The 26,019-nt window shown below is 37.6% G+C and overlaps 2 protein-coding genes across 4 annotated transcripts in view; both read left to right on the top strand.

The window, feature by feature from the left end:
- Positions 1-57: 57 nt before the first annotated feature.
- On the top strand, positions 58-15,584 carry ncapg2 (non-SMC condensin II complex, subunit G2). 2 transcript variants are annotated; one of them, XM_056749028.1, is made up of 27 exons: positions 58-115; positions 367-457; positions 585-773; positions 865-979; positions 2,815-2,972; positions 3,139-3,273; positions 3,355-3,449; positions 4,804-4,960; positions 5,261-5,353; positions 5,478-5,603; positions 5,754-5,933; positions 6,446-6,598; positions 6,752-6,974; positions 7,171-7,265; positions 7,447-7,620; positions 7,740-7,810; positions 8,241-8,394; positions 9,159-9,332; positions 9,730-9,840; positions 10,108-10,236; positions 12,546-12,645; positions 13,157-13,347; positions 13,485-13,625; positions 14,390-14,493; positions 14,599-14,699; positions 14,987-15,089; positions 15,275-15,584. In XM_056749028.1, the coding sequence occupies exons 2-27, from the start codon at positions 380-382 to the stop codon at positions 15,342-15,344; spliced, it is 3,420 nt and encodes a 1,139-aa protein (XP_056605006.1). In that variant the 5' UTR covers positions 58-115; positions 367-379; the 3' UTR covers positions 15,345-15,584. The 2 variants fall into 2 exon arrangements, with proteins under 2 accessions (XP_056605006.1, XP_056604998.1); XM_056749020.1 differs by having other exon boundaries at positions 9,156-9,332.
- A 280-nt stretch (positions 15,585-15,864) lies between these two features.
- Positions 15,865-26,019, top strand: part of ptprn2 (protein tyrosine phosphatase receptor type N2) — a 146,234-nt gene continuing 136,079 nt past the window's right edge. For both annotated transcript variants that reach the window (XM_056746981.1, XM_056746967.1), the window contains exon 1: positions 15,865-16,396. In XM_056746981.1, the coding sequence (XP_056602959.1) occupies positions 16,318-16,396 (79 nt within the window). In that variant the 5' untranslated portion in view covers positions 15,865-16,317. The remainder of the gene's footprint in view (positions 16,397-26,019) is intronic.

The following is a 26,019-nucleotide window of genomic DNA, read 5'->3' as shown; positions in this document are numbered from 1 at the left end:
GCGACGTAAATAAAAACGTTCCGAGTTACGTCATGACGCTTCTTTGATTTTGAGCGGGGAAATATTGAAACGGGCGTAGGTGGACTGAGCTTCTGCATGTAAACAAACGTGACAGGTTTGTGTAGAAAATTAATACAAAAATACTGTTGTTTTGATGAAGTCGTAATGTTTAACTGTGCTTATGCGTAATATTCGGTTAGGAGTCGTTAGTTTTATAAACGTTTGTTGGCATGCTGGACTTAAAAGTTAATAAAACAAACCTTACATTAAGATGTCACTTGGGAATGAATACACAGCGATACAAAGTTACATGTGGCTAGTAACTTACTGTACATTATGGCTTTCACGTCTTATATCTTTGTTTAGGACTCTCGGTATAATGTCGAAACGAAAGCAGCTTTTGGACTCTCTAAATCCTGAACACGTCGAAGATTTTCTGAACTTTACCAAGCTTCATGTAAGTCCATGTATCACAGCTGCTTATGGAGCAAAGGACAAATGACGTACCATATAGTTTGGGTCGTGATGCTGCTTTGTTTCTCAATTATTAAGACGGGTGTTATGTATTGGTGTTTGTGATGTAGAAGGATGGAGCGGATCCATTTGACCTGGTGGAGGTTCTGTCAGAGCTGCAGAGGAGCCAGAGGCAGGAGCTGTGGGACAGACTGCTGAAGTTACTGCAGCACACCCTCACTACTCACCCTCCAGAGCGCTGGATCACTGGAGCCGAGGAGGATCCTGGGGACATGGAGGTGGAAGTTCCTGAAGAGCAGGTGAATATGAACTGAAGCATTTTTACTTCGAGGAAGAACCTTTGGTCTTCAGGGACTGTCTTAAAATATCAAGTACTGCTTTTTTTTCCAGATGCAGGCCATGGCCATAATAGAGGGTGTCACTATTGTTTCTACAGTGTCTATAGATATTTTACAGGAAAATGACACCTACACCTCTCTTCTTGATGTTGCCCAGATGCTCAACTGTAAGTACTTGTATCTATTCAAAAGGCAAATGTAAACATATTGCATTGACGTTTAGTTCAGTGTTGTGATACTACAACTTACAACCGAATATTTGTTATGCCTAACAAAGACGAACACTGTAAATGTTTTTGCTGTAGTTATGCAGCTAGTTGCCAGTAACTTACTGTAGATTTATATTTATCTAATTAAGTGGCAACCTTTTGTTAAAAGATAAGGAATATTAAACATTGAGAAGTCTTTGTCTTTACTGGAAAAAATATGAAATTACTGCCTCATGCAAAGCATTCTGAGAACCAGAAATCAACATTTACTTTGTCATTTAGCAGACGTCTTATTCTGGGAACCAGAAATCCACATTGAAATGTTTACATTTATGCCTCGTTTCCACTGAGCGGTACGGTTCAGTGCAGTGCAGTTCAGTACAATACGATTCGGTACGTGAAACCCGTATCAGGCTTGCGTTTCCACTGCCAACAGTACCATTACTTGGTAGGCGTGGTGTATGCCAGAATAGTTGATCACTTGATATGCGCGGAGTACAATGGAAAGTAGCGATCGACGTAATTCTCCCGCGATGAAGCAATCCGTAAACAACAACAATGGAGGACATACAGCAGATCCTGTTCTTCCTTCTTGACCTCCCGGGTCGACCATGGTTCATTTCTGCGCACGGATATTTTATCATGTCTCGGCTTTGTTTTCAAAAATGGGGCTTCCTGTGTTGTTATTCCCCTTGTAGCACAGGTAAGTGACGATTCTGTGTAAACCAATCAGCGGTCTGCAGTGAGACTTGCTCCCACCCATTAGGTGGACATGGGAAAATTGCGTTCCATGGTGAACCGTACTGAACCGTACCTCTCAATGGATCGAGGCACGAGTCATTTAGCAGACGCTTAAATGACTAAATTTAAAAATGGATTTCTGGTTCCCAGATTGCTTTGGGTGAGGCTGTTATTTGATAATTGTCTTAATTTTTTTCTTCTTTTGGTTCCAAGAATGCTTTGCATGAGGGTGTTATTTGATAATTTTCTGATTTTTTTCTTATTTTGGTTCCCAGAATTCTTTGCATGAGGCTGTTATTTTATAGTTTTTTCTGTAAGGATAAAGACTTGTCAATGTTTAATGATCATTTAACAAACTAACTTGCCAGTTAATTACATATATGTACATCTACAGTAAGTTGCTGGCAAACTGCTTCCAGTAATACTGTAATTTCTACAAAAAAAATTTACAGAGTGTAACGGAGTAAATAAATAGAAAAATGTAGAAGCACTTCAGCCAGGCGATCTTAACCCTTTACCCGCCATTGATGAGTTATCTCGTCATTAAAAAAATGCTTCCCCACCAAAGACGAGTATTTGCGGCAATCGGTGTTTGTACTGTTATACAGCAGATGGCGCTATTACACACCTTTGGGAAAAAGTACAGAATCCCAGAACCTAGAACATATATGTTTTAATGTTTTTTAATGATTGTTCTGAGTGTAATCTGAGCGGAATCTTTCACAAAGACGTTAATTATCTCAGCTGTTGATGCATTTTTGTAGAAACCTACCCTCATATACGGAGTGATAAAAAATGAACAAATGAAGATAGAAGAATACGGTTTCTTTTGTTTAAAAGCTGATACTCTGTTCTTTCATTTGACATATTGTTTGTCCATATATTCTTTACAGAAAATTTACTGTGAGCCATTAAAGTTGGGTTAAAATGTAAAAAAACGCTGGCGTAGGCTGGCAACTTTTTTTTTTAAAGGCTAGCGAAATGATGTAATACAAGGGATTTCCTTTAAAGTTGTATAGAGCATATTTGCTTACACATTGTTTTTATTGCAGGTATAGAGAGTTCTTTGCCGCTGTCACAAACACCCCTCAAGCAGGCTATTCATTGGATGTTTGAATGCTGGTGGAAGCGGGATCTAAAAGGGAAAGAGGAGCTTGGTTGGACTGCTTTCCTTGTTTGTTTGGAGAACACTGTTACTCTTGAGAAACCGGTACTAAACCCATTTCCGTCATTATACATGTGTTTCATGCATCAAGTAATGTGGTACTATACTTTCGTGTTTTGGTACTTTGTGTGTATCATCAGCAGGCAAATGGTGTTGTTGTTAGACGTGAAGCTCTCAGATATGTTCATGAATATGTTCATGATCTTTCTAGGTGAGTGAGCTCAGAAGGCTGTGTACTCTACGAGAGGTGCTTCTCAGTGTGGACTTTACATCTGAAAGGGGCCAACAGGTTATCGATCCTCTGCTCCAGTGTTTTTTCAGAGCTTCTCATATCAAACAAGAAGAGGTATGTGTCTATAGTCTATGGGAGGCAGATGTTATTTTCTATAGATTACCAATGTAACTTTGTTTATTGCTTATTTTTCAGGGGAAACGCTTCCTTGCCTCCCTATTCTCATGGAATGAAAGCTTCATTCGGATGATTCATGAAACAATTAAGAACCAGCTGCAGTTCTTCCCAAAGTATTTTATATGCTCACAACCTTTTTTATAATGCTAAAAGCTGTGCACAATAATGTTATTGTTTATGGAGATATTCTGACTAGAGGTGCATCGATTGACTGGCCAGAGACCGGAATCAGTGGGTTTTCGCATGATCAACCATGACTGGTGACCGGCCAGTCAGTCTCACGTCTTGCCGATTCCAGGCCGATCTTTTATTGCACGCTTTGTATTAAAATCTGACTCCCTGTGAGTCGAGTAGCCAGGCGTATCGCCACTTTCTTTGGCCAACGCCCACCCAAAATGCCATATGACCAACAGGGCAAGCAACCAATCACGTTTTGTTTAGTGCGGTGTCATGTTTAGAGGCGTGGAAATGTCCCAGCAGTAACTAACGTGTGTACATTCACAAACGTGTCAAAAGTTAACAGCAACAAAATTATTACAAGTAATTATTTTCAGTCACAGAGTTTTCAATTCTTTTTCATTCTTTTTCAAAAATCTGCATTGAAAAAAAGTAAATACGGTTTTATATGTGTACCGTCAATTATAGTTTGTGGATAGAAAATCGGAATCGACAGGTTGCACTTACGATAAAATCGGAAACTGGAATTGGTAGAGAAAATGGCAATCGGTGCATCTCAAATTCTGACACCTAACTGCACAGATGCAGCTTTATACTGTACAGCTGTAGTTCATGTAAATTAAAACAGCTTAAATTAGTCTACTGATAAAACATAGAAGTCTTATTTAATGTGAATGTAGATTATTTATGTATATGTACAGTATCTCACAGAAGTGAGTACACCCCTAACATTTTTGTAAATACATGTATTTTATATATTTTCATGTGACAACACTGTTCACTTGGGTTTTCTTACTTTTGTTGCCAGGGGTTTAGACATTAATGGCTGTGTGTTGATTTATTTTGAGGGGACAGAGAATGTTATACAAGCTGTACACTCACTACTTTACATTGTAGCAAAGTGTCATTTCTTCAATGTTGTCACATGAAAATATATAGTAAAATATTTACAGAAATGTGAGGGGTGTACTCACTTCTGAGTTATAGTGTATAAAGATGTATTCTGTAGATTATGCCTTTTTATGAAAAAAAACACTGCAAGGCGCCACATCGATATATTCGCAATCAGGTGATCACTTATATATTCGATATGGATCTTAATTCTGACCTTTGGTGCATATAATAATGTTATCATGTTTTTCATGTGATTTTGCATAGACACAAGCTGTACACTGCATCCTTTTTTCTTATTTTTTTCTGAATAGACTGTTGTTGTTGGTAATGTTTGATGTACTATTTCATTTGATCTTCACAGTCATTCATTTTTTCCTTCTCCCTCTGTAACCCCAGAACTCTATCTGTACATGTGGCTGAGATTTACTTCAGAGCATGGAGAAAAGCATCCGGCACTTTCCTGGAGGAGATTGAATCCACCTGCATCCAGGATTTAATGCAGCACGCTATGTTGCTGCATAGAGACTCACCTGTACACAACAGAGTCAGACAGGTCAAAAATTCCATTCAAATTAAACTTCAGTGAATTGGAAGTTGTTTTTTATTAAACTTTTTTTATCTTTATTGAAATATCAGCAAGTAAATCATATTTTTATAAAAACATGAATGGGTTTGAATACATTTGTTCGGGTACAGTTGTTTGCACCATGAAGAAATGGTTCAAAAGGTAAAAACTAGAATGTTTTTGGAATTTCTTGGGTATAAATTAATGTAAACTACATTACATTCATATTGTTAACAACCTGTATCCAAGTTTGCTAAAAACTGAAAATTGTCCCGATCTGTCCTGTAGATCATTACTTATTTCAGCAAGCAGAAGTTTCGAGAGGGAGTAGATGAGATGCTGCACAGACTATACAAACCAATTCTGTGGAAAGCACTAAAGGTAGATCATAGATTTATTAACAGTGTCATTGTTTAATGTGCTTATACTTTTCTTGAGTAACATGATTTAATGCCTCCGTCACAAAAAGCCATATTCATGATACTTGTGTTTTATTGTCAAACAGGCCACTAATGCTGAAGTCCGGGCCAACGCCACACTGCTGTTTACGGAGGCCTTTCCCATTCATGACCCCAGCATGAACAGTGAGATGGTAGACCAGGCTGTTCAGAAGCAATTGGATTTATTGTTTGTATGTCGACAGCTGACAGTCTTAATTTATTTATGTTTTGCATTTTTTTTATACAAAGCTCAGAATGAGCAAGTACAAGTCAACAAGTATTTTCCTTCATATTTTAGGAAGTCAGTAACTTACTCAAGCTTACCCTTGGTGTCCCTGTAGGCTCTTCTTGATGACCCCCAGCCTCTTGTGCGCTCATCTGCAGTGCTGGGTGTGTGTTCTGTCCTGGCCCGTTGCTGGGAGGTCATCCCCTCCACTGTCATCACAGACCTTCTGCAGAAGCTCATCCTGCAGCTGGCAAATGACACCAGCTCTCCAGATGTCCGCTGTTCTGTCTTTATGGTAAACTGACATTAACCTGTCTGTCTGCCACTTGACACAAGTGTAGATCAGATGGAGATGTTGGAGAAGAGCTTAGCACCTTTTAAGTTTTGCAACAGAATACAATTTAAAGTAATTTACATCTTGAGCAAGGAGACTGCTGCGTAATTTCACTTTGATTTAGTGACTAAGTAGATTCAAACTAAAATAGCTTTTTAAGTAAAGCAGGGACTGGAATGAAATGTACCTAATTATTAATTTCTACTCCAGATGTAAAGACAGATTTCAAAGTGTTGTGAACCTGAAAGGTTTAGGCATATTAAAAATGTAGTTGAATATGTTCACAATTAATTTGAACTTTTGAGGGGATAATATTTAGAGACACAATTATAGCTAGTGCTGTCATGAAGCTGAGGTTAGTATCTGACACCTGTGTTACTGTGTAAAGACACAGAAATTATTGTGGTCTTCTTTCTTTTTTCGTGCACATCCAAGCCTTAATTATTATAGACCTGTTTGTCTGCTCTCTGTAGTGTATGTCTATAATTCTGGATAACAGTGTGAGCCATCCACTCATGGAAAAACTATTGCCTGCACTGAAGAGCAGCCTCCATGACAGCTCTGAAAAGGTGCGAGTTGCGTTTGTGGGAATGCTCCTCAAGATCAAGGGTGTCCGGGCAGCCAAGGTAAAAGTTTGATCTCAAGATGCATCTTTATTTGCCTAGGTCCTAGTAAAAGCAGTCCTTTTTGTTGCAAAATGATTTGCATACTGATTTTTTATATTATGTTGTTATGTGGTTTGCATACTAATTTAATATTAATTTCTCTCTTTGTCAAAGTTTTGGAAAGTTTGTTCCCTGGAACACCTGCTGGCTCGTTTAGAGATAGACTCGCCTCCCGTCTCCAAGCGAATTGTCAATCTTCTCTTCAACTCATTCTTTCCAGTCAACCAACCAGAGACTGTCTGGTGTGAGCGATGTGTCACCCTGATTCAGACAAATCGAGGAGCAGCTCGCAAGTTTTACCAATACGCCTATCTGTACACCGCTCCTGCCAATATAGGTTGGATAACTTTAGATTACTCAAATTAGGATTAGACTGTACCTATAGATATAAACCTGAATCAGTGCCACTGCAATGCAGTCTTCTAGATCTTTTTTATTATGTGTTAAGCTAGTGAGGTTAAGCTTTAATCAGTTCCTGTATGTCTCCTTTTTTTGTAATATCAATGCAAACTCGATGTGCTTTATGTTTGTAGTTAAACTGATGCTGGTGATCCGAAAGTGTCTGAATGTGTGCATTCAAAATTCAGGAGATGATGAGTTTGCATCCAGCAATAAAGAAAACAGCACGGTTAGTACGTATTTATGACTGTATTTATTTTTAAGTTGCATGATTACCATGTCACTGATTAATGGAGATGTATTTTAAGGTCTGAAAAGATTCAGTTAATGTGTCCCTCACTGATCTGAAAAAATTGAAAGTGTTGAGAGATAATTCATAATGTTTGACTTATTTTTGTCATTATCTCTAGTTGCTAGAGGATGTTCTCTCAGTACAAGACACTTCCTCCATGGCCAGTTTACTGGAGATTTTGGTCATTTTGTGGAAAAGTGTCCAGAAATCTCTCCAGTCTAACCAAGAGGCCTTGAAGTACACCACATCAAAGTTTTCCTCTGTACTGCCACAGTATCTCAAAGTTTTTCAGGTAAAATGCTCCGTCACACATGGGTAAACCTGAGGATTGTTCAAAGAAGTGAAACTGTAATTATCTTTACGGCTGATGCAATGTGACTGCAACATTAAAGTGTGTGTGTGTGTTCGCAGGAGGAGCGGTGTAAAGCCCCTCTCATTCTTCTAGCCTCTCTGCTTCCTGCCTCTGCTGTGCCAGCTCTGAGGTCAGTATGACTCTTATTCACCAACCTTTCCCTGGAGCTCCCATTATAAAAAAATATATATATAAAGAAATCATTCACCCAGAAATGACAATTCTGTCATCTACTCATCCTCATCTCTAGAGGTAATATTTCAGAATTGTCGTTTTTAGGTGAACTGTTCCTTAAAAGGACAAATCAATGACAAGTAGAGCATTTTCCAATGTCTTCTTTCCTCCTGGGTGCGTAACATGCTTCACATGGTGTCTTAGCTGTTTCCCCAAAACAGCAGTATGGCTTAAAAATGAAATGGCAATTCTCAAAGCCAACTGATTTCCTTTGATCCGAGTGTCATACTTTAATGCTGGTGGGATTGAATGTGTCTTGACGGCTTTGGAGCGATCTGTTGGACAGTCTGGGTGTATTCATGACTACTGTGTGTCCTTCTCTACAGGAGTAAAGTGATGTCTCACTTGAAGAGTCTGAAAGCGGGCTCTGCTGTGATGGCGTACAGTCAGTCGGTGGAGTGTCTCTGTAGCTGGGGGCAGATCAGCCATATTGTGGAACTGATAGAGAACTGGCTCACAGAAGCCGCACCTGTAAATGGGGTAAATATGTGGGGCTTGGTAAAATGCAGATCTTGCTTTTAATTGCCGTCTTCATTTGTCTGTTTTTGGTAGGTGTTATGCTTTGTCCTCCAGATGTCACTAAATATAAGTAGCAGATCATTGCAGACGCACTCGTCTTGTATATCGCATTTGGCTTTTTAAGAAAGCACATGTCTGTTCTAAATGTACATCACTTTTATTGGAAATAACCGGTGTCTTAGCAGTTAATGTTTCAGAGGGCAGTATTTGTGCCAGCTTTTTGTGCGATATTTTTCTTCCATTCCACTTCTGCTGTTATCTGTCTGCCCATTAAAACAGTCTTCGCCTGCTAGAGGCCAAGTGGGAGTTATGGATTTTATCAAACAGCGCTGTACATTATAGCTTCATTACGTTAAGCCGGTGAAAACACTAAATAAATGTAGCAAATCCTACAGGGTTGCTTTGTGTGCTTTTTTAAGTACATTCTGCATAATGTTTCGGAAGTTGGAGAAATGTTGTCATTTTCTGTGTCATCCGAATTATTGACTTTGTATGTTAAACAATAATTGCCCAAAAATGTGCCACTGCGAATTTGCATTCATAAATGTCTAAAAACCACATTGCATGGTGCTTATTGTAATACTTGACTAAAACAAAGTAGAAGTGAGTGGAGACCTTGTGCCAGTACTCAACAATTGAAATATCCTCAAACATTAACCTATGGCAATTGGATGTTCTGATAAAATGTATATATTCCTGTAAACACACCTTTCTGTCATCAGCAGGGGGGGGAAAACTCAACTGGCAAAGTGCATTTTGATGGACTAGAGGAGTCAAAGCCAGATCTGGGCCTGGACTATCTGGATTACCTGCTGTTGCACCCAAAAACACGAGACAGTCTGCTTACGATGCAACTAGATCAGATCAGACAGCTCCATAATGCCCTCTACAAATGGAAGGTACCGTAGACACACGCAATTAATCTTAATGATGATAAGTGATATTACAGAGAATTTGTAAAAGGTCACTCTTTTATTTAGTGATATTATGCTGTCATTAGTTATTAGGTCAATGTGGTAATTGTAGTTTTTCAAGAATTGTTCTCTGTAGATAATACTCCACAGAGCTGTTGCATATGATGTTTTTGCCCTTATTATTTTAGTCAAAGCTCAATGGTGAGCATATAAAATAGTTTGTTCTAGTATGAGTCATAAGGAAAAGTAGTGCTAGTGAACTGTTATCGGATGAAACGTAATTTGTCCTTGCTTATGCGTATTTTTGATATTGCAAAAAGTAAGCTTAATTATTAACTGTTTTTCATTTCTTTTTGTTTATGCTTGGTGTACGTGTTTCCAGTCACTGCTGTTATCCTCTCTAAATGGATCAGAGGTCAGTACGGCCATCACTGAAACAGCCCTGAGAGCTTTTATTTTCCATGGCCGACTCAGCATCCACCTTCAACACAAAGTGAGTCTACTGCAAACACATTGTGTGCAGCCACTAAGTTCTTCACACTCCAAAGCAAACCAAACGTTCACTAAACAAACTCAAGCAAAGAACATTATAAAAATGGCAGGACACCTGAGGTTTACCTTTATTATGCTGTGTAGTTAAAATGTTACATGTTTCCGTTGGCATGTGTTTTTATCAGACAGTTATTCCTCACATGCTCTGTTAGATTTGTGATAGATTCAGCTAATGGGCCTCATACTTGGCACCTCTTTCTGATCCTAGTACCCAGAGGAGCGAGAGTTCCTGGGATCCCTTGAGCATTCTGTGTCCTGGGTAGAGAAGAAAGTCCTTCCTATAATGACCAGCTCCAGCAATGAGCAGCAGTTATCTTTCAGCAGGAAGATAGTCGAAGTAAGTGGCGCATTCCATGTGGACTAGGTTGCGAGCATGTCAAAGCATTGCTCCTATGTCTCACATAAATAACCCTTAACATTCATCGTTACATGTCCTTATGAGAGTTGCACTACATTCTTATAGAGCGTTCCCACCAAACGCGACATATATTGCGCTATTCACGCGTAGTTGGACGCTTGAACATTTTGAGTTTACTTACTTCATTCACGCGTGAAAATTCACTTAATTCGCATGTGAAATTCACTTACCAACATACGCAAATCCGCGTCATGGTAGTGGCTTCTGCCAAGGGCTCCAGTCTCATATATATATATATATATATATATATATATATATATATATATATATACACGCACACACAGTGGCAAGAAAAAGTATTTAAACCTTTTGGAATTTCATGGTTTTCTGAATAAATTTGTCATAAAATGAAATCTGATATTCTTCTAAGTCAAGGGTATTGACAAATAAAATGTGTCTAAAATAATGACACAATTTTTTTTTATCTTTCATGTCTTTATTGAGAACAACCAAAAAAAAACTCATAGTGCTTGTGGAAAAAGAATATGAACCCTTGAGTTAATGACCTCAAAAAAAGTTAACTGGAGTCAGATTTTAGCACACCTGGAGTGTCGTTAATATAATAAGTTTGGAGGTGTGGACTACAGCTTCTTTGACTGATAAAAACCCTCCAAATTTTGGAGTTTGTTCTGCACAGGAAGAACATGCTTATGTGCGCAATACCTCGCCAAAAAGAGCTTTCAGAGGATCTATGAACAAGAATTGTTGATTTACATAAAGCTGGCAAGGGTTACAAAGTTATTTCAAAGACTTTAGAAATTCACCAGTCTACAGTTAGGCAAACAATCTACAAATGGAGACACTTTGGGACTGTTGCTACTCTACCAAGAAGTGGGCGCCCAGTCAAAATGACAAAACGAAGACTCATCAATGAGGTAAAGAAACAACCCCGATTGACACCCAAAGCTTTGAAGGCATCATTGTAACTTGCTAACATCTCTGTTCATGAGTCCACAATACGTAAAACATTGATCAAGCAGGGTATCCATGGCAGGACCTCACGAAGGAAGCCACTGCTTAGTAAAAAGAACATCACTGCACGCCTGAAGTTTGCAAAAGAGCGCTCCACAGCGGTATTGGCAAAACTTTTTGTGGACTGATAAAACTTAGATGAACTATTTGTGAAAAACACACAGTACTACATCTGGCGTAGAAAGGGCATGGCATATAATCATGAAAACATCTTCCCAAAGATGAATTCCCAAGTATATCAGACTTTTCTTCAGGATAATGTGAGAATGTCTGTACGTCAGCTGAAACTGCATAGAAGGTGGGTGATGCAACAGGAGAACGACCCAAAATACTGGAGGAAGTCCACAACAGAATGGCTTCAGAAAACAAAATCCGCCTTTTGGAGTGGCCAAGTCAGAGCCCAGACCTCAACCCAATAAAGATACCGTGGATTGACTTGAAGAGGGCCGTACACATGAGACGTCCAAAGAGCATGACAGAGCAAAAGCAGTTTCGCCAGGAAGAATGGGCTAAAATTCCTCCTCAACAATGTGCATGTCTGATCCACAGCTCCAAGGACCAACCTGGTTGAGGTTATTGCTGCCAAGGGGGGGTCAACCAGTTATTAATTCTAAGGGTTCAATTATTTTTTCCACTGCCATGTTGAATGTTGAATGAGTGTGTTCATTAAAGACATGAAAGATCTAAATTTTTTGTGTTATTATTTTTAGACACGTTTGTCAATATCCTTGACTTAGATGAAGATCAGATCACATTTTATGACAAATGTTTTCAGAAAACAATGAAATTCCAAAAGGTTCACATACTTTTTCTTGCTACTGTATATAGCTCAAATTGAGTAAAGAGCGTATTTTACAATTTACCAGATTGTCTGACCTCCTCACTCACTTTCTTCCAAGCAAGATCCTTTTTATTCCTGTTTTGATAAAATTAAGATGTATAGTACAGCTCCGGGTATCAACATACAGCTACAATGATTTTGTCCTCCATTGTAGTTTCAGATTTCTGCCTCCGCTCGCTATGTCATAATCACGTCACTACTAGAGCAAGCTCCTGATAGGTTAACGTGGCGCGTCAAACACCCAAATCGCTTCATTCGCGTTTGGTGGGAACGTAGCTTTAGTATTGCCATATGATAGCTTTGTAATGTAATTTTGTAATATATATATATATATATATATATATATATACACACATGTAGAGGTACAAGTGCATTTTTATGTCATTATTATGTTTTCCCTCTTTTTCATTATCAGAGTTGTTCAACAGTGTGCAAGAATGTGCTACGAGTCAATGTAGGTGACAGTGATTTCAGAGACCACTTATTACAGCACGTTGGTTCTGTGCTGCAGTCCGGTGAGATCTGGTTCTTTTGTGTTTTTACTGTTTTGGTAATCTAATGATTTCTTTGTTTTGTATTTAGATAAAGTACAAAAATATAGACGCTTTCGAAGCAACAGCATAAACAAATGTTATTGCGCATAAATGCTTTTGCTGCCCAAATTTAATTTGGGCAGCACGTGACAAGTGACATCAGCAACCAAGTTAAAAGTATGTCCAGCCAGTATTGTTTTGGGTTACATTTAGAAGATCTGTTACTTGGCTAAATTTAAATGCGACAGTTCAACAAATGTTTTTTTTTTAATACAAGTATTATACAATGAAATATGAATATAAATTACATTAAATAAAGTATAGATAGTGATATTATTAGCCACTAGCCGTGTCAATCAACAAACAGACCGGAAGTTAACTGAAGGCCAGGTGGGTGTGTCCGATTAAACTGTCTATTTTTGGCCCCTGCACATTTTTATGAAACCACAATGCTTGCATTAGAATAAACAAGGATATGTATGTGTTCATTCAGAAAAAGGATACATCTGCATCCCTCATGTGCTCGCTTTGCTTACTGAGGTGGCACAGTCCTGCCTTTCTCATAAGATTGATGGGGAAGATGATCAGAGGTCCCTCACTGTCCGCATTTTGACCAACATCTTCCAGAAAATCATAGAGATTATGGCACACAGACTACGTAAAGACAAAGAAGAGGGTCAGGAGGTGAGGCCTTTAAAAAGACCAAAACAAATTCAATAATCTGTGCCCACTTTTGTTAACATTTGAATGTACTGTAGTTATGTCTTTCTTTCATACAGTTGTGTTCTGTTTATGGAAGTGTGTCTCTTTTATGTCTCTAGCTCTGTTGCTCTTCTGAGAATGATCTTTATGACTTTCTGCTGGTGACTAATTTCACAACGGAGAGGTCAGAGTTCATTACAGGAGTCTTTTCATCACTCTGTGCAGCAGTTATTATTGATATCAGCCGCACACTTCAGAAGGTACATGAGCAGTTATACTTAAGCAGATTGATGGCTATGTTTTCCTAATTAAGAAGATAACAAAATTTTGGTCATGTTTCAGTCCATATTCATTATTTGTTGCATATACATATATGTGACCCTGGACGACACAAGCAAAAGTAAATTTTTCGCATTTGAGATTGTTACATCATCTGAAAGCTGAATAAATAAGCTTTCTATTGATATATGGTTTATTAGGATAGGACAATATCTGGCGGAACAACAACTGTTTACAAAGCTGGAATCTGAGGGTGCAAAAAAAGCCAAATATTTAAAAAATCAACCCTTGAAATTGTTAATCTGAGGTACTGTAGCAGGCCATCCTCTCACAAAAAGAAAGTTTTTATACATTCACGGTTGGAAATTTATAAAAAATCTTGAAGAAACATGATCTTTACTTAATATCCTGATGATTTTTGCCATGAAATAATAATCTGTCATTTTTACCCATACCCTGTATTTTTGCCAATTACTGAAAATGTTCCCATGCTACTTAAGACTGCTTTTGTTGTCCAGGGTAACATATATAAATAAATGCTAATAATTATTTTTTCTTCATTTCCTTATTGTAAGTTATTGACTTTTAAGGAAAACTGACTGATATAATATCTATCCCTGAGACACACCAAATAGCGTGGGAGGTCTGTTATAGTTAGGTATAAATATTGATTAAGGATCGTTAAAAATGTGCAAGGAATTCAAGTAGTGAAAACTTAGAAACTTAATCATGTTCCTTGATGCAGATCTCTCATGTGGAAGAGGTGTTGACACCAGAAACAGTTGATGACCTTCCATCTCTGTCAAACACCATCCTCAAGGTTATCCTTAGATCACCTGCAGTTACCAGGTAACACAAACAAACCGCTATATATTCCAAAGCCTGTATGTTTAACAAATTTAAAATCTCTCTTCAGTTTGAAGCACTTTTGACCATTTTCTCATTATGTTTCAGTTTTTTTCTGGCAGAAATGAGCTCCTCTATAGATTCAGAGGCCATCGATAGCATCCCACAGTGGGCCGCAGTTACACACATTCTCACCGTCATCAAACAAAGTGCGTTTTAATCATATAATCTATAATCTTTTTACATTATATTTGCTGTATGGGTAAAATATTACTTTGTTTAAAAATAACAGTTCTTTCATTTGAAACCAATATGATTTATGTGGAAGAAGTGGTTTTGAACAACATTAGAGAAAGAAAACTGTCAGAAATTGTAATACCTCTCCATTAATACTTAATGCATTTATGGGATGACTCCGTAGTAATAAACTGATAAAATGGGAAATAAATAAGATGTAGCATTTATTTTTGTAACCTTTCTGCTATGTTTATTACAGCTGATGTATTTAATATGGAGTTAAAGGAAATTGGTGTGTCAGTTCGAAGACAAATACAGAGCCATTACAACATCACGGCAGAAAACACCGAAAATATAGAGAGGTAATAGATTCGGCATACTTCTGCTGTTGACATTTTGTTTTGTATGTTGAGGACTGCAGTCACCTAGTAGAGTAAAATTGTTTTTCTTATGAATGACATGATTTACATTACAGCCATTCTTCACAGTTTTGTGAAACTGGTAATTCGCTGTGCGTCTGTTAATGTTATGTTGGTTTTGTTCTCAGGACCATCTATGAATCCACTGTCAGGATGCTGAATGATATCCTAACATCATGCCAACAATCAGACGGTTAAGCAGTACAGCCTATAGCTAACATACACACAAATCCTGCCTGTTCAAAAGTATTTTATCTGTGTTATCTAATACCAAAGTGCTTACACTATCTATCTCTTGATACATTTTTTTATTGTTTATACAGTGTTAAATGCCACAGTCGATTTATTATGCTTCATATTGGTGGTGCTGAACTTTAAGGCTTTTATTTTCAACATACTTCTGTATAAATCAATACAAAGCTTTTTTTAGTATCTGTACCTGTCTGTCATGTTTCTTCTTTATTAGCAGAATCTTTATAGTGTGATTTGCAATTTTTTCACAGGTTATATGGGAACCTTTTCAATCAAAAAGTTAGACAAATAATTACTTAATTCAAAGTACTCTGAGAAATTGCTATATGATTAAAGTCATGAAGTGAAATAACATGTAAACACATGAGATTAAGATTAGTGGAAAGATGTTTTTCTCTTAATCCTAAAAATCAAAATGGTTTGAGATATTTTCCTGTTTCTGTTTTATAAGATTTTCTCGATTAGATTACAACACAACTTTGACATGCTTATCTATCACAACAAGTGGGAGATTATTTCTTTTTAGGTGGGTTATTTGTCAAGTACAGCGCAGAATCATTTCACATTTTCTATAGGAGGTACAACCTTTGAGCAAAATGACTGTTCTTTAGAGTAACACAGACAACCTTATATGTTTGATAAGATAAGTGAGGTCCGTTTTCACAAACACCATCCACGTGGCCAGATCCCCTACAGTCAGAAAGCGTCTGTGGAGCTGTGACGTCAGCAGATGAGGAGGGGCGCTGACCGTGGTGCTGAACGCGCCTCATAGTTCGAGTACAGGACACATCTCACTATCCTCCATCTCCGACGTGTATATCACATTCTGATTCAACCCACTTCTCTTAATCACATCACCCGAGAAACGTGAGAGCCGCTATGCCGAATTAACGGAAGCACTTCGGACCCAACGGGCAGGATGGGTTCCGTGCGCGCGCTGCTCTTCGCCGTTCTGTCTCTCCGCGCGCTCGCCGTTGTCATCGCGGACAGGAAATTCGGTAAGTTAGTTAAAGGTGACGTCCCACCAAGTGCTCGATAATTGACGTTGTTACTTTGGGGAAAAACAACTTGTGTTAAATGACGTGATCGTAATAAAATAATATAATCAAAACGGTCGGTTATTTTTAAAAAACACGTTCTGCTTTATCCAAAAGAGGGTTCCGTTTATGTATCTGTACAGCATGCTTGCATAAACCCCTCAGTCTATATATTACAGCAGTGATGCTACTATGAGGAAAATGTTGTGTGAAAAATGTTCTGTGTTGCTGTACATTTACCTCCGAGGCTTGTTTCCTTGAGCATGTATCAGTATTTCAAGCATATCGTCAAACAAACAGCAGATAGTGCTGTACACTGACCGTGCATTACATAATCACGTTACGGTTCGTTAAAGCGTCTTGGCAGCCTGCATCTTTCAAACCATAGGCCGAGAGCGAGCTGGTCTCAGCTGGGAACGGCCCGATTCAACAGAATAGCAGGTACACTTCAATAACTGTGAATTTTCACATGGGTTTTGAGAGCTTTACCGTTTAGGACACAAACGACTGCAAACATTTTGTAAGAGTTTGAGTTTTAAGACTTGGGCTGGTCATATTTCTAGACTACATGGCATGTTTATCACAATCTTGGTCAGAGCTGTTACATGGTTGGTAGGGCATGTGCTGAGATGCACAAACACACATAAAAACTTTAAAACACTTTTTAAAAGCTTCAGAAGATTCTTCACACCAATAGCATTCAAATAACTATTGTTGGGTCCCCAAAGAACAATAATTTACTCAAATCCCTTTTAACTCAAAGCTTTTTCCACTACAAAGAAAGATTTTGTGAATCAGAAAGGTTCCTTGAGCCAAAATTGGTTGTCCTATGCCATTGTGAAGCCGGTTCAATTCTGTCCTGCTCATATCCAGATCTTAATTTAGTGTCTGTTCTGTATTCTTCTAATTAAGCCAAAATCCAGATCAAAAGGCCTGAAATTGAATGCAAAAATCGTACTATACGTTTGTTTTGTTGTTGTTTTTACATCACCAGCGGTACAGTGATCATGCATTATATTCGGAAGTTAAAACTTTTACGTTTTCTTAGGGCTGATTCACTAACTTCACTTATCATATGAGAGTTTAATTTATTGTTTACAACCCAAAAGCTTAAGCACACCAGGCTAAATGCATTTCGGCCGTAATGCATTGCTTAGTAACTTCATAACACTTTGCTCAAGATTTTGAAGCTGAAGATGGAGAAGAATGTGTACTTTCTTAGCATTCTTGTGTACTTGAGGTGAACAATGTTTCCCACGCTCTCTCCTGACACGCCTAGCATACAGAGGAGGAGGAGGATCATAGGAGAAGTGAGATCCTCTCCCGCTGTTCACAAACCAGCCATACTGTAGTTTGCAAACAACACTAAATGTTTTTATGTTGCTTCCTGTAAGTACGATTGGAGCTTTATATGGGCTAATGTAAGACAAAGCAGTGTCATTTAAATATATAAACTGGCACAGTTTGAGAGACCTGACACCCACTCATTTGTCTATAGTTGGTTAGCGTTACATAATTCACTATTTCTGTTTCCATTTCAGACCCAAGGCGTTCAGTGAAGTATTTTTAAGGAAGAGATAACTCTTTGAGGTTTTTGAGGTCAAACTTCTCTGTGCATATACTTAAGCTGCTGTCAGGAAGGTTGATTGGAAATAGGCGATGTGATCATAAAGGGATACTTCACCCAAAAATGAAAATCATCGTTTACCCACCCACTTTAGCATTTTTATGTTCTGTTGAAGACATTTTTAAAAATGTAGACAGTTCTTGGGACTTTTGACTACCATTGTAATTGTTCCAACTATGGTAGTCAATGGGGGGCAAAATCTGTCTGGTTATAAGCATTCTTCCAAATACATTTCTCTGTGTTAATCAGAACAAAGAAATTTATACAGGTTTGTAATATCTCGGATGCGAGTTGATGACAGATTTTTCATTTTTGGGTGAAGTATCCCTATAAGTGGACAGAGTGAGGCTCATCTGGTTTATATGTCAGTGACATCCTTGCAAGCCACGATTCATAAAACTGCATACATTTATATTAAAATTTTAATTTGATAAGATTGTCAAACAACTTTAATCAAAGTTTTATTTTATAACTACAATAAAATAGTTTTAATGGTAACCTAGACCTACTGTATATAATTGCAATGTTAAACTCTGAATCTAAGTAATGAGTTTAACTATCATGGTGCTCAGTTTCCAGTGAATATCTGTTTCTCATAAAGTTTAATATCTGAATATCTTGACTGAGTGAAAGCGCAGGTGTAATATGTCCTCACTTAAAACAGGTTTTCTGTGAAACAGATCAGTAAATACAGATTTTATTTTTGCAATGACTTAGTATTGCCAGTAAGTACCATTGTTTACCATTTCACACTTTAAAGAAGAAAAAAAACCTTCTGACATTATTTACTCACCCACATGTCATTCCAAACCAGTATAACTTTCTTTCATCAGTGTAACACACAAAATAAGTAATTTTGAGAAATGTCACTCTGGTTTTGTGTCCATACAATGGAAGTCAATGGGAGCCATTGTTGTTTGGTTTGCAGTTCATGAAAATATCGTCTGCACTCTTAAAAATAAAGGTGCTTAAAAGCTTTTCTCACAGCAATGCCATAGAAGTACCATTTAGTCAAAGGTTCTTTAAATAACCATCTCTTTCTTACTTTTTATAATCTGAAGAATTCCTTTTTTACCACAAGAAACCTATCCATTTAACGTAACATTCATCAGTGTAATGTCTCAAACCCCATTTTGTCATGTGTCACGTTTCTATATTTCACGAGTTCACCTACACATATAACAGTGATGTTGATAGGGATAATGATAGAGCTTGGTTATGAAGGTTATGCGTATTTGGCGTGCTGTCCGGGAAGCGGGCTCCGAGCTCGCCAGATCTATCCGAGCCCGAAACACTCTACCTTGGTACGGGTGAGTGCGCCGAGCTCGGAACCGGTCTGAGCCCAGAGCACACCCCCCGGGGTTCCTGCGGGATATTTAGCTTTGGAGAGGAGTAGGGGTGGAGGAGGGATGCTTAATCTTAGGAGATCGAGCAGGTAAGATGGTTTCCCTATTTATTAGCGAGCTTGCTAGGGCTAAATGTGTACAGCTGTGATTGCTGATTATAGACCAGCCGGCTGATTATATGCTCCGCCTCCTCCCGAACTTTGTTAATTAAACATCATATATATTTGTTGGCTGTTTCTCAATGAATCCGTCATGGGAGCTTGGTGAAGCTCGGAGAGCCGTTGCTAATCATCTCTGTATGAAATCTGATTGTTTGTGAGGCACTGCTTGAGTTGAATGTTGCCTGTCATCCCTGTTGTGTTTTGGTAGATGCGTTTGTGGATCTGTGTGCGGTCTTGTCATCTGTCTTTGTGGGAGTGTGAGATGAGAGTGAGGGATGCAGAGAGAGAGAGTCCTTCTGCCTGTGTGTACAGACACAAGCTGTTATCTGTTAGTGTATCGCAGCATCCTTTTAGCTCCCTGCAGTGTCTGGCGTTCTGGCACACGCAGGTAACGCAGATTGGCATCATGCCCACACTCAACCTCAGTAAATGCTCCAAGTGTGTCTGTGTGTGCATATGTCTGTATATCCTTGTGTCATCTACTGTAAGGTATAATTACCCATTTTACTGACTGTGTAAACAATCAGTAGCTTTTGGAACCTTGGCAAGCACTGAGACTTGAGTGATTCTTTAAATGAAAAGCACAGAGATGTTGTCGCCTCACCCGTCACCTGCTGTTATATATCGTGTGTACTCGCTGCTAGCACAACCTTTGATTGCTGCGCACAGCAGCCTATGGTAAAGGGTTACGATAGAGTTACATCTCCAAATTACATTTCCTCAAGCCTAAGGGCTTCTCAAACAGAAGGTCACGGCACTGATTCATGATTGGTGGGGACCAAATGTAAAACTGGTTAACAGATTGTCTCCTACAGAGATCTCACAATGTCTTATAAAGCCAGCTCAGAGTAGTATTTTAAGTAATAGTTTCTGTATAGATGTTCACAGAAAGGAAGAAAAGGCCATACTATAATGAAATTGCAACAGCCAGTCAACAGTCTGTGTTTGGTTATCGAAAAAACACAGTGGTGGAAATGGCTCAGAATCACTGAGGGGACTTTAGGTGGAAAAAAATAAACATACATTGGAAAAAAGGAACCGCTTACTAAGAAAGTTTGTATTGTTTTCTAGTATCAAGATACAGCCATGTAAAGTGATCTAAGATATTTAGTCTTATTTTGTGAGAAAAAATATTAGAAAATTAGATTTTAAACAAGCACAATCTGCCAATGGAATAAGGAAAATAATCTTAAATTTCACCTTTTTTAACACATAGGCTACTGAGTATAGAGAATATGAAGCGACGTCACGCCCTATGTTCCATGTTGCAGTGGCGTCGCCATATTGGGAGGATACTGCTCCACTGCTGTCAATGTTTTGATATGTACCATTACTTGTTTTGTTTGATATAAGGTGAAATCGAAAGTGAAAGAACTAGGGGCTTATCCTGAACGACACTACGTAATGCTATTGCAGTTTTTAACACAACAAGACCGACCTATCATAATTATATTTCCTAATCAAACAAAACACTGCATTGAATGCACTAGCATTCCTAGCATAGCCATCCTCCCAAGATGGCGAAACATTCAACGCGGCGTGATGTCGATTAAAAAGCTCTATTAGGGGTGTCACAATATACCTGAATTGTCAATAACCATGATATTAAAAACCATGATTAATGATATCTTGTTATTGTGATCATCTACAGAAAATTCTGAAGTTAATTCAGCAAGTTTTGTCCTAAGTACAATTGTTACAAAATCTCTATTACACTTAATTTTAAATGTGAATTTGGATTAAATGTCTGCTAAATGACAATGTAAATGAATGGTTGACCAAAAAAGGAGAAAACACAAAATAAACTAAATTGAAGATGAATTTGACTGATAGCATTATTTACTAATTAAAAATATTTTAAATAGATATCATGATAACATTGTTGTAATACCATCTTTTGGCCATGATAATTGTGAAAAGTGAAAATCTTATATTGTGACAGCCCTACTATGGATAATACCAGAGCCACTAAGAGAGAGAGAGTTGTGTCAACTCCGTTGACTCCAATAGAACAGTTTTTTTACAGTAATGGTGGTTCATGGAGGTTCTCAATAGTTCCCAGAAGTTACTAGTAACGCATGGAGCTGCGGCTTAACAGACAAACTGAGGTAAAATTTGAACCCATATGAAGTCTTTATAATGAATAAAAAAATAAAAAGAAATAAAGCATTTAAAGAGAAAACATAACTTCCTGGAACTATCTGAAGGCTCCATGAATCACATGACATGTGGAAATTGGCGCACCTCTCTCTTTCCAATGGCTCTGGGTAATACTAAAGAAAATTTAGATGAAACACCAATGAAACGATGTATTTCCAGCTTAAGTACCATCACATATTCCTGGAAATCCACCATGCATGCATGCGCACCCATCTGAATAAGTTGTTATGTAAATTTTCTATTTATTTCCCTGATGACCTAGATATGAAAGTGTTATTAACGGTTCTTACCAGTTGATTTTGGCAATCCAGATATTGTATTCCCCATTGACCTACATACAACCAATGATGCTTTCATTCAAAGGCAAGTTGTAGCTGTAATTTCACCATTTAGATAAGGTGTTGTTTCGGATTCAGAGTTTCTGCAGACTATAGAAATCGTGCCTTCTTTTGCACACAACTGCATGTACTGTTATTTATGTTATTACATTTCATGAAATGATATGCAGTATGTGACCCTGGACAACAAAACCACTCTTATGGATACATTTTTCGAAATTGAGGTTTTTACATAACATACTGATTCTATAAAATCTGCAAGTTACCATTTAGACAGGATCTCTCCAAACTAAGGATCGGTTCAGAGTGTCCCAATGATGTGCTGTCTGTAATCCCAACACATTCTGTCAAAGGCAATCATTATTTATGAGCCAAGAAAATGTTCTGTTCTACACACTGACTGAGTAGTTGTGCATTTTCTCCACATTCACTGTTAGACAAAAATATCTATTCACTCAAAAACACAATGCACATGATTTTTATAAATGTGCATGCTTATTTTCTCACATTCTTTCTCATCTTTCCGCTTATTTTTCTCTCCACCATGAGTCTGATTAATGGGTCTTATTAACAACACCTGCCTGTGTGTGTGTGTAGGGTTGGGAATTGTTTGAATTTGATCGATTCCAATTGCGACTCTGCTTTTTCACAGTAACTATGCCTACTTTAGTAAATAAATTGCTAATATTAAAATATTGTTCATTTAAAAAAATATGCACACAGGAATTGATAAAAGGATTAAAAATGTTAATCTCAAGTATCCGATTCCTAGCCTTTTGATTCCGATTCCAAATTGGAATTGATTTTCGACTCCCAACTCTATGTGTGTGTTTGGCTGCAGGATGTCAGTGTTCGAAAATATTGTGGCTTAAAGTGACATCGTTATTTGCTAATGGGCATTCAGAACACTGCTGCACTGAACACTGCACTTTATTTTTACATCAAGAGTTGATTAAATTAACCAGCGGGCAAGAACGTGCTGAACTAATTCAAATCCTTTTTATCTCTCACATACACATCAAGTGAGCCCTTTTCACATTGAAGAGTTGGTATCTCTTGCGTCCTTAATGATCATCGCTGGCCACTCATGTCCAAACATGTGAATTGGTTTGGTTAATTAGAATGGCAGGTCTCTCTCTCACGTTCACCTGCTTCTTGACTGTCACCTCATTATTTCCTCGTTCCCTCATGTTTTGAGGGTCACGTGTGTGTTTCGGTGGTTTCAGCTATCAGGATGAACAGCCATGCAGAACTTTTGCTTCAATTTGGGGATTATCTCAATTGAAGTGCAAAATATCCTCAGCTCAGTAAAAAAGATTAAACGTTAACTAAATGTCATCATGATAAAAGTGAATCAATGGTAATGTTTGCAGGCATGTTTCCCAAAATAAATCACAATTAATCACATCAATATAAGAGTAAAATCCCACTGTCTCTCTCTATCTCTCCCATATCTCTTGCTTTTCCGTGCCTTGTGTGTGTGGACACATCTAAATCTTTCAGTAGGACAGAGGGAAAGGTCATGCTGTCTTTTCACAACTCTCAGAATCCCTCCATGTCTCTTACATCTTTAATTCATACTGATAGGTTGATGCCTGGAGCCCCCTAGTGGGTACCTGCTTTTAGCTGGACCCATGTGACATGGTCTTCCTTCACCTGACATGTGGTAGATCCATGACATTTTCTTTACATATACAGGTCCTGATGAGAAAGGCACTGTATGAATGGTTGCCCATTTCAGTTGTGGAGTTAAAAATAAATCTGATGTTTAGTAGGGTCAATTTGACTGACTAGAAAACTACTAGTGCTGCTTTTTGTAGATGCCAACAAATAGAGATTTAATAAAGTAATGGGACACAAGCATAACAGCCAGATTGTGATATTTATTTTGTAAAACAGTGCATTGTACAATGGAAATCAATGTTCCAAAATGCTCTTGTGCGTAGGACTTTCCAACATTGCAAATTTAGGATTGGCTGTTGATAGGTTAAATATGCATCCAAGTCATCACTAAGGGTTCTTAAGACTGTATGTGACCCTGGACAACAAAACCAGTCTTATGAGTACTTTTTGGAAATTTAGATGTTTACATAAAGCTGAATAAATACGCTTTCTGTTGATGTATGAATTGTTAGAATATGACAATATCTGGCTGAGATACAACCATTTAAAACTCACAAATCTGAGAGTGCAAAAATATCTAAATATTGAGAAAAGTGCCTTCGAAGTTGTTAAACAGGGGCAGCAGGCAGGTCATCCACTCACAAAAATTAAGTTTTTATATATTTAAGGTAGAAAATATCTTCATTGAACATGATCTTTACTTATTATCAGATGATCTTTGGCATAAAAGAAAAATCAATAATTTTGACCCACACAATGTTTTTTTGTCTGTTACGAAAATGTTCCCGTGCTACTCAAGACTGGTTTTGTAATCCAGGGTCACATATAGCTTTAACTCCATAAATGATTTGAAAATGGTTATTAAATAGCTTTTTATGTATTTTTAGCTGCCTAATCAATACTGTTACAATATTTAAAGTCAAGATTGTTGTATAGATATTGAAAACTATGCACTTCTGATATAACAATGGTTTCACTTATGGTTTAAAAAAACGATTATTCTACTCTCTGTTATTCACGGAAAAGGAGGGCCACATTGAACATAATATATGTGGGTGTAAAAAGACTGCTCACATGTGAAGATTTTCAGAAAAGTAGCTATCATGTTTCCTCTCTTTTTCTAAGTTCATAAATCTTGTAAATGTTTTCATTGGTTCTTTGCAGCATCTTAAAATTTTACATATCTTTATTATCCTTTTTGTCTGTGCAATTGTCTATTTACAACAAGCTATAATATGAAAGTACACTTCTAATTAGGTTGCTTTGTGTTGCCAGAACTATGCAACAATTTCTAGTTCCATTTAAACCCCCCACGCTTCATTAAACATTAATGAATAAAGAGGATGACCAAACAAAGTCAGGATCTGATGTTTTGGGGCTAATACATTTCTTACAACAAATAAACTAATCATGTCTGTGCCTTGTATAACCTTTTTTTTTAGATCTGCTTATGTTCATTTATGTGTGATTTTACAAGATCTAGTCTGTTATATTTGATAAACAAAGCCAAAAAATGAAGTGCATGTTCATTTCATATAGCCTGTTATCCCATATATTCAGAATAGACACATACAACCTCGTGTTGTGACTTTCAGCTGAACCATTTAAATGTTTTGTATGTGTGCTCCTTCTGGGAAAACAAAAATGCTGCTTTATTAAAAGTGTTTTTGCCTTCACCTCGACTAAGGTAGCTTTTTAATGAGCACAAAACTCTTAGATTCAAGATGCACCATTAATTTAAACTCAGGTCATGTACCCTGTCTGTGTGGCAGAGTATGCCGCTGCACATAAAACTGCTTCTTTTTCATTCCACCCTTATTCTCCAACATTATGTTTTTTACATGCCTTTTTTGCTTTACCTGCCAAAAGCCCACAAGGTGCACCAAGGGATAGTGTGAATCTGAATACAAGCCAATAGGGCTGAAAGAGGAGGATAGCCGTGTCATTGTCATATGTCATTAATGGTACAGGAAATGGGAAGAGAAGAATGTATTTTAATTATTTTTTTTGTAATAATTGTGTTATTCACCTAAATTGAGATGAAGATCTTCATACAGCCAGTCTTAACTCAGATTGTCTTTTCTAAAAAGCTTTTCCTCATATCTTTCTCTGCCAACGTTTAAAAAAGCTTCAGAGAGACTATCAATCCCTTTTCAATTAAGAATCAATTAAGATAAACAATGCCCAAGAATATTTCAATGAAATAAACAAAATAAAAATCACACTCGTTGGTGCCATAAAAAAGCAGCGGAGAAAACATTATAACAGTGTAAAATTATTTCCAATATAAAGAATAATTTCCTTTTCAGTGCAGTTATTTCAGAAACTT

The sequence above is a fragment of the Triplophysa dalaica genome, chromosome 1 (genome assembly GCF_015846415.1).
Source record: "Triplophysa dalaica isolate WHDGS20190420 chromosome 1, ASM1584641v1, whole genome shotgun sequence".
Lineage (NCBI taxonomy): Eukaryota > Metazoa > Chordata > Actinopteri > Cypriniformes > Nemacheilidae > Triplophysa > Triplophysa dalaica.
The sequence above is the reverse complement of the archived record's forward strand: the minus strand, read 5'-3'. Positions and strand labels throughout refer to the sequence as shown.

What these genes read in the sequence shown, in the direction of transcription:
- ncapg2 (XM_056749020.1), top strand. Translation starts at nt 380, where the DNA reads ATGTCGAAACGAAAGCAGCTTTTGGACTCTCTAAATCCTGAACACGTC. An exon ending in TTCTGTGGAAAGCACTAAAG is followed by an intron (nt 5,354 to 5,477) that starts GTAGATCATAGA and finishes ATTGTCAAACAG; the next exon opens with GCCACTAATGCTGAAGTCCG. An exon ending in AGGGTGTCCGGGCAGCCAAG is followed by an intron (nt 6,599 to 6,751) that starts GTAAAAGTTTGA and finishes TCTTTGTCAAAG; the next exon opens with TTTTGGAAAGTTTGTTCCCT.